Source organism: Phascolarctos cinereus, unplaced genomic scaffold, assembly GCF_003287225.1.
Source record: "Phascolarctos cinereus isolate Bilbo 61053 unplaced genomic scaffold, phaCin_HiC Scaffold_4;HRSCAF=312, whole genome shotgun sequence".
In the NCBI taxonomy this organism is placed as follows: Eukaryota; Metazoa; Chordata; class Mammalia; order Diprotodontia; family Phascolarctidae; genus Phascolarctos; species Phascolarctos cinereus.
Window position 1 is genome coordinate 201942705 of NW_027555847.1, and position 15068 is coordinate 201957772.

Sequence of the window (15068 nt, forward strand, 5' to 3'; positions counted from 1 at the left end):
GTTGAAGATGAAGGGGTGATATCTAAAAAATAAGATTAAGGGGTGAGAGAGGATTATACTGGGAGAAGGATGAAGGGAGAGGTAGAATGGGGTAAATTATCTTGCATAAAACAGACAAAAAGCTTTTACAGTGGAGGGGAAGTGGGGGAAGATGAGAGGGAATGAGTGAATCTTATTCTCACTGGATTTGGTATAAGGAGGGAATAACATACACACTCAACTGGGTGTGGAAATCTATCTTACCCTACAGGAAAATAGGAGGGAAGGGGATAAGAAAGCCCAGGGATGATAGAAGAGAAGGCAGATTGGGGGAGGGGGTAATCAGAAGCAAACACTTCTGAGGAGGGACAGGGTCAAAAGAGAATAGCATAAATGGAGGCGGGATAGGATGAAGGGAAATATAGCTAGTCTTTCACAACATGACTACTACGGAAGTGTTTTGCACGACTACACATGTATAACCTGTACTGAGTTGCTTGCCTTCTCAATGAGGGTGGGTAAGTAAGGGAGGGTGAAAATTTGGAACCCAAAGTTTTGAAAACAAATGTTAAAAATTGTTTTCAGATGCAACTGGGAAATAAGATATACAGGCAATGGGGTATAGAAATCTATCCTGCTCTACAGGAAAATAAAAGGTGAATGGGATAACAGAAGGAGGGTAGGGGTATTCAGAATGCATGCCTTCTTGGGGTGGGGGGAGGGTTGAGATGGGGAGAAAATTTGGAACTCAAAATCTTGTGGAAGTGAATGTTGAAAACTAAAAATAAATAAATTAATAAATGTTTGAGATATATACATACACACATATATGTATGTGTATATACATACACACAGACATACATACGTGTGTGTGTGTGTGTGTGTGTGTGTGTGTGTATAAAGAACATTCACACCTTGGAAGTTGGGAAATACTATAAAAAGCCATGACGGTAATTATTTTATTCCTTGCTTTAATATAAAACTATTTTCAAATAAATTATCTATTAACCTCAAGAAAATAAAATATGTTGATATTATACAATACTATATTTAAATTTTACGCACTTTTAAGTTTCTAAACTTTTTCTGTGTTGTCTACTGGCCTTCACATGTCATCTGTGGCTTCCCCAAAATTCCCATTAAATTTCTTATGCCAGTGCATGGATGGGGAAAGTTGCAATGTGGAAGGAATAGCTGTATATCATATCCTGTATGATTGTGAGTTTTAAATAGATGTTGTGCTTTCCACCACTGTTTTCTCACCATTCTTTTGGTACCATGTGTTATGTGTCTTTTCTTTTTTACTTTCTGTTAAAAGGGAGAAAGCCCTGAGAGGAAAGGGAGTAAAGAAAAATGGCTAATGCACTAAACTAAGAAAGTTTTCAGAGTGTTTTATCAAGCAGATGGGAGCTTCACTTCACTCTCTGGTAGAAAAATATCAAATCATTTCGTTCAGTTCCTTCAATTTAGTTTCAATTCATATCCATTACAATGAATTCAGTTAAAATGAATGCCAAAGGCATTGGTGCCTCAATTCATCCATTTTGTAGAATTGCATTGTATGTTGAATATCACTCAGAGTGGATGGGCCATCATGAGAAGCACAGGCCCTTTCCTCATCCCTCACCCTACGATGAAGTATATAGTTTTATCGAAGAAAAGATTCTTACTTTGGGCATAGTAGGGTCCATCTTAACAGCACCTCTTATCCTCACCCATTAACCCAAGCAGAGTGGTAAGAAAAGAAAGGGAAAAAGAGAGGGCTCCAGTTTAAGTCTGATCCAGGACAGGGTATAAAGATACAAGAAGCTTTATGCAGGGCTTTTCTGAAAGCAAATTCTTGAGATACCACCAACTAAAATTAACTACTAGAGTTCCCACTGATTTTGCTAATGATATTCAAGTAAACAGGATTTGACCTGTCATTTACAGCAAACTCTCAGTTAAGCAGGCATTTATCAGACACTTTATTAATTTTCCAGGTTTTATTTCTCTTGTTCTATCTTTGGGGCATTCCAGAGCTTATAGCATCTTAAATTGGAGGAGCAGGGAATAAGTGTACCTTTGGTTTTAAAAGGGGGGGGGGGGAACGGGTGAGTTGTAATAGGAAAGGATATTGAAGCCAAAATTGTCTGAAGTGATATATTTAGTTTATCTGAAGATGATATCCTCCACTATCAAAGATAATTTATGTGACTGATCCTTAGACAGAGACCCCTGGCTCATGTTACCTATTTGCACTAACTTTCCATTGATTGTAAAAAGATCTGTGAATATCCAAAACCAATCTGTTCAGATGGGAAGAGGTCTGAATTCAATAATCACATGCACTGCAATTTATTTCCACAAGTAGGTCATTGTTGCACTTATCAGAGAATACAGGAAATGCATACCATTGGTAAGTATTTTGAGACTTGAAGAAGCCCGTAGGCAAGGCTATACCTGTGGGAAAAGATTCCATTTCTGATAGCATAGTCATAAAAGTCATCTGAAGCAAAGACAGCATAGATCACATTAAAAGGTTCCCCACTGATAGCCTTCTCTGGTGGCCGCTGGACCCATGACATCTCTAGACCTAGAAAGAAAGCATAGCTAAATAGCATTAATTATTCCACACTAAACAATAGCACAGAACAAGATTTTAATGTGCTAACCCAGGAATTCTGAGTGCTTTATTTTTAAAAAATAATTTACAACGAAAGCGGATCAAGAACACAAAGAGCTGGTTTCCCACCCATTCAACCCCACCAGACCACCCCACCATTTTCACCAGAAATTACAATGTCAGTGTTACTGACTGCTGGCGGTACCCACTGATCACAACAAATTCTCAGTCTTCAGAAGAACAGTGTTTCCTAATGATTTCATGTGGCTTCTGAACAATAAATGTCCCCAAACTATTCTTTACACAAAAGAAGTTATAGCTCATCTTTGGAAGTCCAATTACAAAAGTGTGAGTCTGATTCCCTCCAGTAATAGAGAAGATGTTTCCTGACACTGGGCAATTTGTACTTGTAACAAAGAAAAATCAACATATTTGCTTTCTATTTTCAAATAAGAATGTTAACTTACATTGGCATGATGTTATTAATAATGGCTTAAAACACATTAAAAATCTCCTTTTAAAAAAAGATAGGCTAGCTCTTTCTACATGATTTTCATTCATACTTTAAAAAAAATCCAAAGCCATTTACAGTTGCTTCCCAGAAAATAAGAAAAAGTTAGAGAAACAAAAGCCAGATTGGTACTTACACTAAAAGGCTTCCTTGTTGTTGTTTTTTTTAAATACATGTTCTATTGATTTTGCTGTTGTTGTTCAGTCATTTCAACTCTTCACGACCCCACTGGGGGTTTTCTTAGCAAAGATACTGGAGTAGTTTATCATTTCTTTCTTCAGTCCATTTTACAGATGAGGAACTGGGGCAAACAGGGTTAAGTGACTTGCCTAGGGTCACATAGCTAGTAAGTGTCTGAAGTCAGATTTTAACTCAGGAAAATGAATCTTCCTGACTCCAGGTCCAGCACTCTGTGCCATGTAGCTGCCCTGTTTTATTGATACTTTTTAAAAATATTGCTGTCACTTCCCACGAAACAATGTTTCTGGGACTCAGTTTCTTCACCTGTAAAATGAGGGAACTAGACTGGTTGGCTTCTGAAGCCCCATTCTAGCTCTATAACTATGATCCCTTCCCCTCCAAAGAATTCCCCTGCTAAGCAAAGAAATTCAATTAAGCCAAACAAATCAACAGACTGACCACATATAACAGTACATTCTTCATCTCACACTCATGTGTCCGGTAGAAAGAGTGTAGGATTTGGAGTTGGAGGACCCCAAATTCTGGTGGTGGTTGTTGTTGTTGTTGTTTTCACTTTCTACCTATTTGAAGTTGGACAACTAACAACTTCTCTGGTGCTGGCCATAAAATACAAAGACGAAAACCTGAACATCAACTGTTATATTGTACTATAAAATCATGATGCCTTCAGGGATCATTGCAGATCATTGTCCCTGTACTAGATGTCCTCAAACTGGTTAGATTTGGAAATATTTGTATCTGCTCTTTCAGTCTTTTTTGTCTCCTCCCTTATAGCTGGGGCTATAAGCAATCACATATTATTGTACATATGCTTGCTTATAGCATCTACCACTCCCCTCCACTATATATGGGCTGGAAAACAAAATAGCCAAGACTTTGTCCAAAATAAGAATTAAAAGGTCTGAGTGAGGCCCCAGAGAAGGAGAAGGGGGAGGAAATATGCTTTATTTGGACCTACTATGTGCCAGGCACTGAACTGAGTGCTCTGTGTGTGTGTGTGTATGTGTATGTGTGTGTATATATATATATGTATATTATATATATGTATATGCATATATACATATATATGTATATTATAAATACACACACACACATATTATATATAATCTTATCCTCACAACAACCCTTTGAGATAGGTGCTATTATTACAGTTTTTACAGTTGAGGAAACTGAAGCTAAGCAACTTGCCCAGGATCACACAGCTTATAAATGTCTGAGACCAAATTTGAACTTAGGTCTTCCTGACTCCAGGCTAAGGATTCTATCCACTATACCACCAGCTGCCTCTACAGAAGTCTATCATTTGAATAAAGTACATGATTTTTAGTGCATGAATTCTAATGATTCTCTTTCATATTCTCAGGGTCCTTTTTTTTTTTGGCTTTCTGCTGAGTTCTCACCTGTGTTTCTCAATAGTTTGATTACTATATAAATAATGACTACTACTGTATATTGTTGTACTACTGAATATTGTCATTAAAACCTGTTAAAATTTCAAGTGATTAATTTCTTTTTACTCCCATTACCTCTCTCAATGGACTTAATTAAACTCCCAGAATACATAATAGAAAAAAAAGAAGATACTATGAAGAAAGCATATGGTAAAACATATACTTTCATTTAAATAAATAAATAAAGCCCAGATGTTGAGCTTTGAGGTATGTCCTTGGACAGATTCCCTAACCAACTCAAGGGTTCTTAACTTTTTTTATACCATAGACTCCTTTGGAAATCTGGTAAAGCCTTAAGATCTCCTTCTCAAAATAATGTCTGTTGCCATACAGACATTAAAGGAAATGCTTAATTTCATTTAGATATTAAGGAAAATAAAATGTTAATTTTTTTCATTCAAATACACTAAAATTTATCCAGTTAGGAAGCCATGCTCTAAGTTCTTGCAATTTGTGTGATATTCATAGTTTGAATGAGTTCTGTCATGAAGTCTGCTCCCATTTCACATGAGCAGAGCTGAAAGTAGTCCTAGAGGCCCAATGACAGCCCCTGATTTGTATGTAACAGTTAACATCCTACTTGACATTACCCTAAAATTCATAGTGGAAAAAATTTTGTTTGGAAAAGCATGTTGACTCTAAATCATGAGACTTGGAGTAGCCAATAGGCTACTCTTTCATAGGAAGTAAACAAGGACATATAAATTTTTTTATAAATGTACATATTTTTAATTCCAGAAAAGTGTGTTCTTTGGAGCCTGTAAGTATTTATTCTGTGATAACTCAAGTTGATTTATAGAGGATTAAAACCTCTGGTGGATAGTAGAATATTCAATTTTTAAACTTTGCCTACATTGCACAAATGCTTTGCCCCTGTTCTATCCTGGTTAGATCTGCGAAGAGAGTTTTGCAAAAGCCTTCCTTCTGAGATTACCTCCCCTCATTTACACTGTATAGATCTTGTATGTATATATCCTAATGTCTCTCCCATTCAAATGTGAGTTCATTGAGGGTAGAGGCCAGTTTTTGCCTTCTTTGTATCCTCAGTGTCTAGCACAGTGTCAGGGACACACTAAGCACTTAATAAATGCTCGTTGACTGACCAAATACAAAAGCAGTCAGGCTTCCCAAGAGAAAACAGCCATTTAGTATAACACAGGCAGGACTCCTATAGATTAAACAGGGATGTTTCTACAAGAATATTTATACTTTTCTGGGGGACCACAAGACCCACTCCTGGCATAAATTCCATTTCCTGTCAGCCTGCCACAGTGTCTGAATATTAGAGTCCTTCCTCTGGGTTAGTTCCTGGAAAGCCCCTATTAAAATGAAAACGTATTACCTAAATTGGGAAACATGTTGACCCATGTTATTGTGAGCTAGCTGCACTTTAGCCTTGATTACAGGTTATCAGAGCAACTGGCTTTAGAAAATAAGGCACTCAGGAAATGGGACAGATTTTGATGGAAAGGAGAGGGGAAGAGTCTTGGCACTGCTCAGCAAAGACAGGCAACCATGAAGTGCCACAATGAGGGCTTTGGTGAAGAGGGGTGAGGGTACAGGCAGTGCAGAATGAGGAAGGCAAAAGTTTCAAAGGCAAATACAAGAAAGACAAACAACCTACTTCAACATTTGTCTACAGTCAATTCTGGAAACAGATATTTGAAGTCATTATAACAATAGGCATTCCTCCCCCTCCCCCGCACAAAAAGCATCTTAGCTTCTGAGCATCCTCAGACTTAGTTTTCTACAGGGGCAAAGAGATGACTAGAAAGAATACAGCCAGAGACAAAAGCATTTAGCACAGATATTGAATTCAAAAAAGTTGTGGCAGTTCAGAGTCAGAAAGCTAAGAAGGGATGTGAAGAGCCACTGGGGAAACTACCACCAATATGATTTAGGTTTATCCTTGTTTCCTGGCTTTTTTGAATTTCCTTTCTTTATTAATCTCTCTCCCAACTCTGTTCTTTGATCATTTAAGGTTGTAAAAAACTGCTTACTTAAAAATGACCCTCACAAAGGTATAGGAATGGATCTTTACAAAACCATGTTGACTATTTCGAATCTTCATGAAAACAAAAAGCATAGAAGCAGGAAAAGCTGACTTGGGGCAAATGGCATGACAGATTTGGGTATCATATCTAAAATTCTTGCACTCAGTGCAGATAAATGTTACTATAACAACCTTAAAAATGTACATTTAATGTTTAGGTTTGGAATATATTAACACTTTAATATAAATCAAACTGTGTAGGCTTATTTTGCTTTAATTCTGACTTATTTAATTTCAATTTATTTTATATATGTGGAAAAACCTAGCTATGTTCTGTTAAGTTTAAGTTTCTTTGTAACTTCAAGCTCTTTAACAGATGGTAGCTTCCATTTAATTTTGTGAGTTAAAATAAGGGGGCCTCCTACTTCCCTGAGATCCAGGCCATCTTTGTTAACTCCTGTATCACCTTCATGCTCACTGTAATGCTTTAACAACCTTACACTTAGCCTGTCCTCCAGTTGTTCAGCCTCAGGAAGAATCATCTCTCATCCTCTCTAAAGCTATTTGTGTCCTTGACCCCATCCCTTCTCGACTTCTAGAGAATCATGCTGCTACACTTCTACCATCTTTCTCATTCTAAATTGCTGTCTTTGTCTCTGTGTCTCTGTCTCTTTCTATCTCTCACTGTCTCTTTCTGTCTCTACCTCTCTTTTTCTGTCTCTGTGTGTTCTCACTCGATCTCTCTCTCTCTTTCCTTCTTTCCCTCCTTTTGTCTCATCTCTCTGTCTTTGTCTCTGTCTTCCTGTCTTTGCTGCTGTCTATCTTTGTTTCAACATCTGTCTGTCTCTCTTTTCCTCTCTCTGCCTGTCTTGGTCTCTATTTCTCTCTGTCTGTCTGTCTGTCTGGTCTTTATCTATCTATCTATCTATCTCCCTTTTCTTATAGGTTGCTATCTCCTTCATCTATAAGTATTCTCCAGCTCTTCCTTTCCTTTCACTTTCACCTTTTCTTTCTACCTTCCTGCAGCCCCCTCCATTACTTATATTTTCTCTTTATGCACTCAATATTTAAGCCTCTGTAATCTGACTGTTATCTTCCCCTCTCCAAAGACATGTCTTTCTAAAAGATACTTTTTTTTGACAAATGCAATGTATTTTTTTTATCTCCTCAGATTCTCCTACACTTTAGTACACCACCTTAAAATTCTCCTACACATTGGTACACTTTCTTAAAATTCTTTCTTCGTGTGACTTCTGTGACATTACTGCTCTTGTTGTGTTATCCTATCCTATGTTATGCTAGATTTATCTCTATTTACTTGGCCCTTTATTTAGAGCCAGTAATATTATTTTGTCAATAGTTTGTCTATTTCACTGATTCCTTTTCTTCTCATCTCCATTAAATGTAAGCTTTCCTTGACATTTCTACTTGGTCCCATGCTTATTTCTCCATATAGTCTCTCTCCCCCCCGAATTTGTTCATTTTCATGGCTTCGCTTCTCCTTTCTGTGCTAATGACTCCCCAACCTTATTTGCTATTCCAATCAACCTAGACTACATACACCCTATCTTCCACACATAGTCTATCTGCTGCCACCTGCAAGGCTTTAGGCAGTCTATATAGGGCGCATAGAACAAATTCTCTAAGGAAAGTATTTTCTACCCATGGTCTCTTTGTTTTAAGTGCCTTTGACCTGCTATTGTGCTCGTTTGCTTAATTTGTGGCCATGTAGGACCTTGCCTTGGCTTCTGGCACTTCTGTATTTCCCAACTCCCAATTACTAAGCTAGCTTCTGAATACCAGTTTCCATTTCAGCTTCTAGCTTCTGAGCATTTTCTGGATCTAGCCTCCTCCGGTGATAACTCTTACCTTTCATTTTTTACCTTAATCTTCACTAGAGTTCTAGTTTGCCTGTACCATGTCAGGGTTCTACCCCTTTCTATCACGTTAGTATGACACTATATTGATGACATCATTTCCCAGTTACCCAATCTCAAAACATTTGATATGCTTCTCCTTCATGTCCCGTATCCAATCTTCCAACATCTTGTCAATGTTTCCTTTGAAATATTTCTTGTCTATTCACCACCAATGAAGTGGAAATTAAAACAATAATTAAGAGCTATGTTTCCTAACTGTATGCCAATAAATTTGAAAATCTTAGTGAAATGGATGAATATTTACAAAAATTTAAATTGCCCAGATTAACAGAAGAGGAAATAAAATACTTAAACAAGCCCATTTCAGAAAAGGAAATTGAACAAACCATCAATGAACTCTCTAATAAAAAATCTCCAGGGCCAGATGGATTTAAAAGTGAATTCTATCAAACATTTAAAGAATAATTAATTCCAATATTATATAGACTATTTGGGAAAATAGGCAAAGAAGGAGCCCTATCAAATTCTTTTTATGGTACAAATATGTTACTGATACCTAAAACTGGAAGAATCAAAACAGAGAAAGAAGATCATAGACCAATTTCCCTAATGAACATAGATGGAAAAATTTTCAATAAAATATTAGCAAAACAAATACAGTGACTTATCACTATGACCAGGTAGGATTTATACCAGGAATGTGGGACTGGTTCAATATTAGGAAAACTATCAGCATAATTGACCATATCAACAGCAAAACTAACAGAAACCATATGATTATCTTAATAGACGCAGAAAAAGCTTTTGACAAAATACAATACCCATTTGTATTAAAAATGCTAGAGAGCATAGGAATACAGGGAGTCTTCCTTAAAATGATAAGTAACATTACCTAACACCATCAGCAAGCATTATATGTAATGAGTATAAGCTAGAAGCATTTCCAATAAGATTAGAGGTGAAACAAGGATGTCCATCATCAGCACTGTTATTCAATATGGTACTAGAAAGGTTGGCTTTAGCAATGAGAAGAAAAAGAAATTGAAGGAATTAGAATAGGCAAAGAAGAAACTAAGTATCACTCTTTGCAGATTATACAATGATATACTTAGAGAATCCTAGCAAATCAAATAAAAAAACTGATTGAAATAATAAACAAATTGAGCAAACTTGTAGGATATAAATAAATCCACATAAATCATCAGCATTTCTATAAATTACTGACAAAGCGCAACATCAAGAGATAGAAAGAGAAATTCCATTTAAAGTTACTACAGACATTATAAAATATTTGAGAGCCTACCTGCCAAAGCAAACACAATTACAAAACACTTTTCAGTGTCAGATAATAAATAAATAATATCAGATCTAAATAATTGAAAAAACATCAGATGCTCATGGGTAAGCCAAGATAATATAATACAAATGACAATTCTACTTAAATCAATTTACTCATTCAGTGCCATACTAATCAAACTACCAAAAATTATTTTATAGAGCTAGAAAAAATAATAACAAAATTCATCCAGGAGAACAAAAGTCCAGAATATCAAAAGAATTAATGAAAAGAAATGCTAGGGAAGGTGCCCTAGCCATACCAGATCTTAAATTGTATTATAAAGCAGCAATCATCAAAACTACTTGGTACTGGCTAAGAAATAGAGTGGTGGATCTGTGGAAATAGGTTAGGTACACAAGACATAGTAGTCAGTGACTGTAGTAATCTACTGTTTGATAAACCCAAAGACTCCAGCTTCTGGGATAAGAACTCACTATTTGATAAAAACTTCTGGGAAAACTGGAAAACATTATGCAGAGGCTAGGCATAGACCAACATCTTACATTGTATACCAAAATAAAGTCAAAACGGGTTCATGATTTAGATATAGAGGCTGATACTATAAGCAAACCAGGAGAACAAGGAATAGTTTACTTCCAGATTTATGGAGAATGGAAGAATTTACGACCAAACAAGAGAAAAGAACATTAAGAAATGCAAAATGAATGATGCTGATTACATTAAATTGAAAAGTTTTTGCACAAACAAAGCCAATGGAACCAAGATTAGGAGGGAAGCAGAAAACTGGGAAAGAATTTTTACAACCAGGGTCTCTGACAAAGGCCTCGTTTCTCAAATATATAGAGAACTGAGTCAAATTTCTAAGAATGCAAGTAATTCTCCAATTGATAAGTAGTCAAAGGATATGAACAGGCAGTTTTCAGATGAAGAAATTAGAGCTATTAGTCATATGAAAAATGCTCTAAGTCACTGTTGATCAGAGAAATGCAAATCAAAATGACTTTGAGGTACCACATCACACGTATCAGATTGGCTACCATGACAAAACAAGAAAATGATAAATGCTAGAGAAAATGTGGAAAAACTGGAACACTAATGCATTGTTAGTAGAGTTGTGAAATGATCCAACCATTCTGGAAAGCAATTTGGAACTATGCCCAAAGGGCTATAAAACTATACGTGCTCTTTGACCCAACAACACCACTTCTAGATTTATATCCCAAAGAGATCATACAAATGGGAGAAGGACCCACATGTACAAAAATATTTATAACAGCTCTTTTTGTGGTGACAAAGAATTGGAAATTGAGGGTATGGCCATCAATAGGGGAATGGCTGAACAGGCTGTAGTATATTAATGTAATGGAATACTATTGTGATATAAGAAACGATGAGCAGTCAGACTACAGAAAAATCTAGAAAGACTTGAATGAAGTGATGCTGAGTGAAGTGAGCAGAACCAGGAGAACATTGTACACAGTAACAGCCACATTGGACAATGATTAACTTTGATAGATTCATCTCTTCTTAGCAACACAAGAATCTAAGACAACTCTAAAGGACTCATGATAGAAAATGTTGTCCACATCCAGAAAAAGAACTATGGGGTTTGAATATAGATTAAAGGATATTATTTGCTCTCTCTCTCTTTCTCTTTTTTTTTTTGCTTGTTTCTTCTTTCTCATTGTTTCTCTCATTGGTTCTACTTCTTTACAACATGACTAATATAAAAATAGGTTTAATATGAATGTAAATGTAGAGCCTATGTCAAATTGCATTCTGTCTTGTGACAAGAAGGGGAGAGATGGGAAGAAAATTTGAAACTCAAAATCTTATGAAACTGAATGTTGAAAACTAAAACTTAATTAATTGTTTTTAAAAAATATTTCTTATCTATCACTTCTACCAACTGATTGCCTCACCTCTTCCAAGAACTTAATCTCTGTTCTTCTCTTCTTGAGGTTTTCTCCTTCTAATCCATCCTGCATATTAGCATATTACTGCCAAACTAGTCCTTCTTAAACACAATATTCTGTTCTATTACAGGCTTTCACATAATTCTATTCCTACATTTCTGCGACTCATTCACTAACTAGTAAGTGCTCCCTCCCTCAGCCTTCTCCCTATTGCTCCTAGTTCTGCCCAGTAAGCCTAAACAAGATAAATTTCATCCCTCTTCCATATTACAGACTTTCAAATTCATGAAAAGAACTATTGCTCCCTTTTCTAGGCTAAATATCCCCAGTTTTTTTAACCCCTTTTAGCACTTCCTCAAGAGGTCCCCCAAAGCATAAATTTTTAGACTCATTAAAAAATGATAAACATATGAGCCTCTTTGGATGGCTAAATAACAATGAGGACAATAACAAGATTTTTTTTGTTGGTGCTGAATCCAAACAAACAGAATAAGAATATCATTGGAGGAAATTCTTTTCTACTATAATTTGCCCTGAGCGTTTTCTTATACAGTGGGAAATGACCTATACAGTTGGGTAATTTCAGTAAAAAGAAAAAATTATAATTTTCTTTCAAGAAAAAGGAAATCACAGTGAATAAGGCAATGGACCTTATATATGGCAAGTCTACAACATTTTGATTTATAAATCAAGCTCCTTTTGAATAAACCTGCACTTAAGTAAATGTAGCATATGGAATAATAAACTAATTTCAGGGTGGAAGCCTAATATAAAGAGAGAAGTGGACATTGGAGTCAAGACTCTGAAAGACTTAGGTTTTCCCTAAACTCTGCAACTTCTCAGCTGTGTAATTTCAGAGAAATCATTTCACCTCCGGTCCTTAGTATCTTAATCTGTAAAAGGGGGAAGGTTGGCCAGATGTTCAGTTCTGTTATTTGGGATTTATGTACACATGGTCATACTTATATTTGATGGTGACCCAAAAGATGTGGTAGTGGTACTGATGCTGCTAGTCATCTGTAAGGTTTTCAAAGGGAAATGGGGTACTTTGAGGATAGAGTGGGGAATAAGTAAAGCATTCAATTCTTACATGATACCAAAAGTAATGAGAAAATGGATGCGAGGAGAAATAGGGATAATTGTCATTATCTTGCTCTTAATGATGCCAGTGTGTGTGTGTGTGTGTGTGTGTGTGTGTGTGTGTGTGTGTGAAAATTCACTGGATGTTTTGAAAGTATGACAAAGAATAGATTAATGAACTAAAAGCAATTATATACCCACTACAATGACAGGAATTATGCAAGTACTTAGAAATGACACATTTCTCTATATGCATAATTGAAATCTTAAAGTTTTACCAAACCACTTTAAGTTGCCTGAACAAAATTGCTATTGATGTGGAAAATAGTCATCACAACACAAACGTATTGATGACATGTTAAATTTGAGCACCTGGCACACCAAATATTTTAAAACCTAATTGTCTAAGTCTCCAACCTATCAAATTATCTCTTTCACTTTAGGCACACAGCAGTTTATTGTTACTTTAATATAGCAGCTGGGGAGGGCAAGGACTACTCTATTTCCTTTCTATTAATCTTCTTGAATTAAAAGTGAGTGGATTTAGAAACCTTGAGTTACAGGATAGTATGGTTGATTCAGCTTCATTCATGATATAGATATAGATATAGATATAGATATAGATATAGATATAGATATAGATGTAGATGTAGATGTAGATGTAGATGTAGATATAGATATAGATATAGATATAGATATAGATATAGATATAGATATAGATATAGATATAGATATAGATATAGATATAGATATAGATATAGATATAGATATAGATATAGATATAGATATAGATATAGATATAGATATATGAAGAAATCTCTAGTTTAACCTATTTATTACTGGGCATCTCTTTTTAAAATCAAATCAATATAAAGAAATATGTACCATATCAATTTATCAGGAAGGATTCCTATATCTGACACATATAATTGCTGTTAAATGTCATGCTTGCAAATATGCAACGTTCAATTTCAGTTACTTTTGCTAACTTAAAGGGCCAGAATAAAAATCAATCACACCCAGTAGAAGTAATACAAATGTGGATGTGTTGATAACTAGCTACGAGTTTACCAGAAAACCAGCGCTGGAGGTCTGCGTTGACAACCCAGAGACACAGATGAATTCAGGACACTGCTGTCCCATATCTCTCTAGGTGTTTGCCCTCCTCCAAATTATGCACTCACGATCAAGGATAGCTTAGGGCAAAAGATTTTTAGACCAAAAAATAAAAAAGCAAACAGGGCACTGTTCCCACCAGAGTACCCCACTCACCTCCACAATCCAGCATATTCATCTCATCAGGTTTCTCCAGGGGCCAGCAGTCAAAATTGGTGTTGTCCAGGTCATGCCACCCGTGGGTGTTGGCAATTAGAAGCACCTGCCAGGGGGCCACATGAAATCTATAAGCCAAGTCTGTGCAAGAAGTCTATTTTCTTTCTTTTTTTGCATCTTTCCTACTCCCTACCCTTCTCACCAACTTTGGAGGAAAGTTTAGTGAGAAGCATGGAAGTTTAAAAATCAACCAGCCTTCAAAGATAGCTTTCCATGGGACACTCTGAACTGACTTGGAAAAGATTCATTTAGGTCCCTTCATACTGCTAAAGCTTTTAACCCATACTCAAATGATGGCCATTTCCCTCTCCCATACTGGTATTCCCTCTTCCCCTGTTGTAGAGTGCCATCCGATGATCCCAGACACCCAGGTCTTTTTCTAGTAGAGTATGCCCTCCTTCCCCAGCTGCTGCCCTCACCCACCAGTAAGCTAGAAAGGAAACTGAGCAGCAGAATAGCTTTCATGCTGCCTAGAAGGTAAAAGGATCCAGGAAGAGACTTCTGTTGTTTTGCACTCTCAGTGACAGTCTCCTCTTCCAGAGAGCTAACCTTTCTCTTCTCAGCTCTCCATCTCCCAGCCTATTTCTCCATTCTCTCTTGGGATAGAGGCAGCCACCAGCTGTGCCAAGGGGCGGCACTATTGGGTAATCCACTGTCCCTCCCCCCCCCTTCCTTGCAAGCTTTTCCACTCCCTCTTTCTGTTTGGAGGGCCAACCTTATGACCAACTAGCATCACCTCAGCACCTGGACAGCTCCTATGTCTCTAAGTGTTTTTTCCCAGGGGTTATTAGCTGTCTATTCTGCCTCATGTTCAATCTGT

General features: G+C 36.6%; 1 protein-coding gene across 1 annotated transcript in view; it reads right to left on the reverse strand.

Moving 5' to 3' along the window:
- LOC110200851 (atrial natriuretic peptide receptor 1-like) overlaps window positions 1-14816 on the reverse strand; it is a 127671-nt gene extending 112855 nt beyond the window's left edge. Inside the window, exons 1-3 of the mRNA XM_078151924.1 lie at window positions 14672-14816; window positions 14189-14294; window positions 2417-2554 (exon numbers count right to left, since the gene is read on the reverse strand). Of these exons, the coding sequence (XP_078008050.1) occupies window positions 2417-2554; window positions 14189-14294; window positions 14672-14713 (286 nt within the window). The 5' untranslated portion in view covers window positions 14714-14816. The remainder of the gene's footprint in view (window positions 1-2416; window positions 2555-14188; window positions 14295-14671) is intronic.
- Between the last annotated feature and the right edge of the window lie 252 nt (window positions 14817-15068).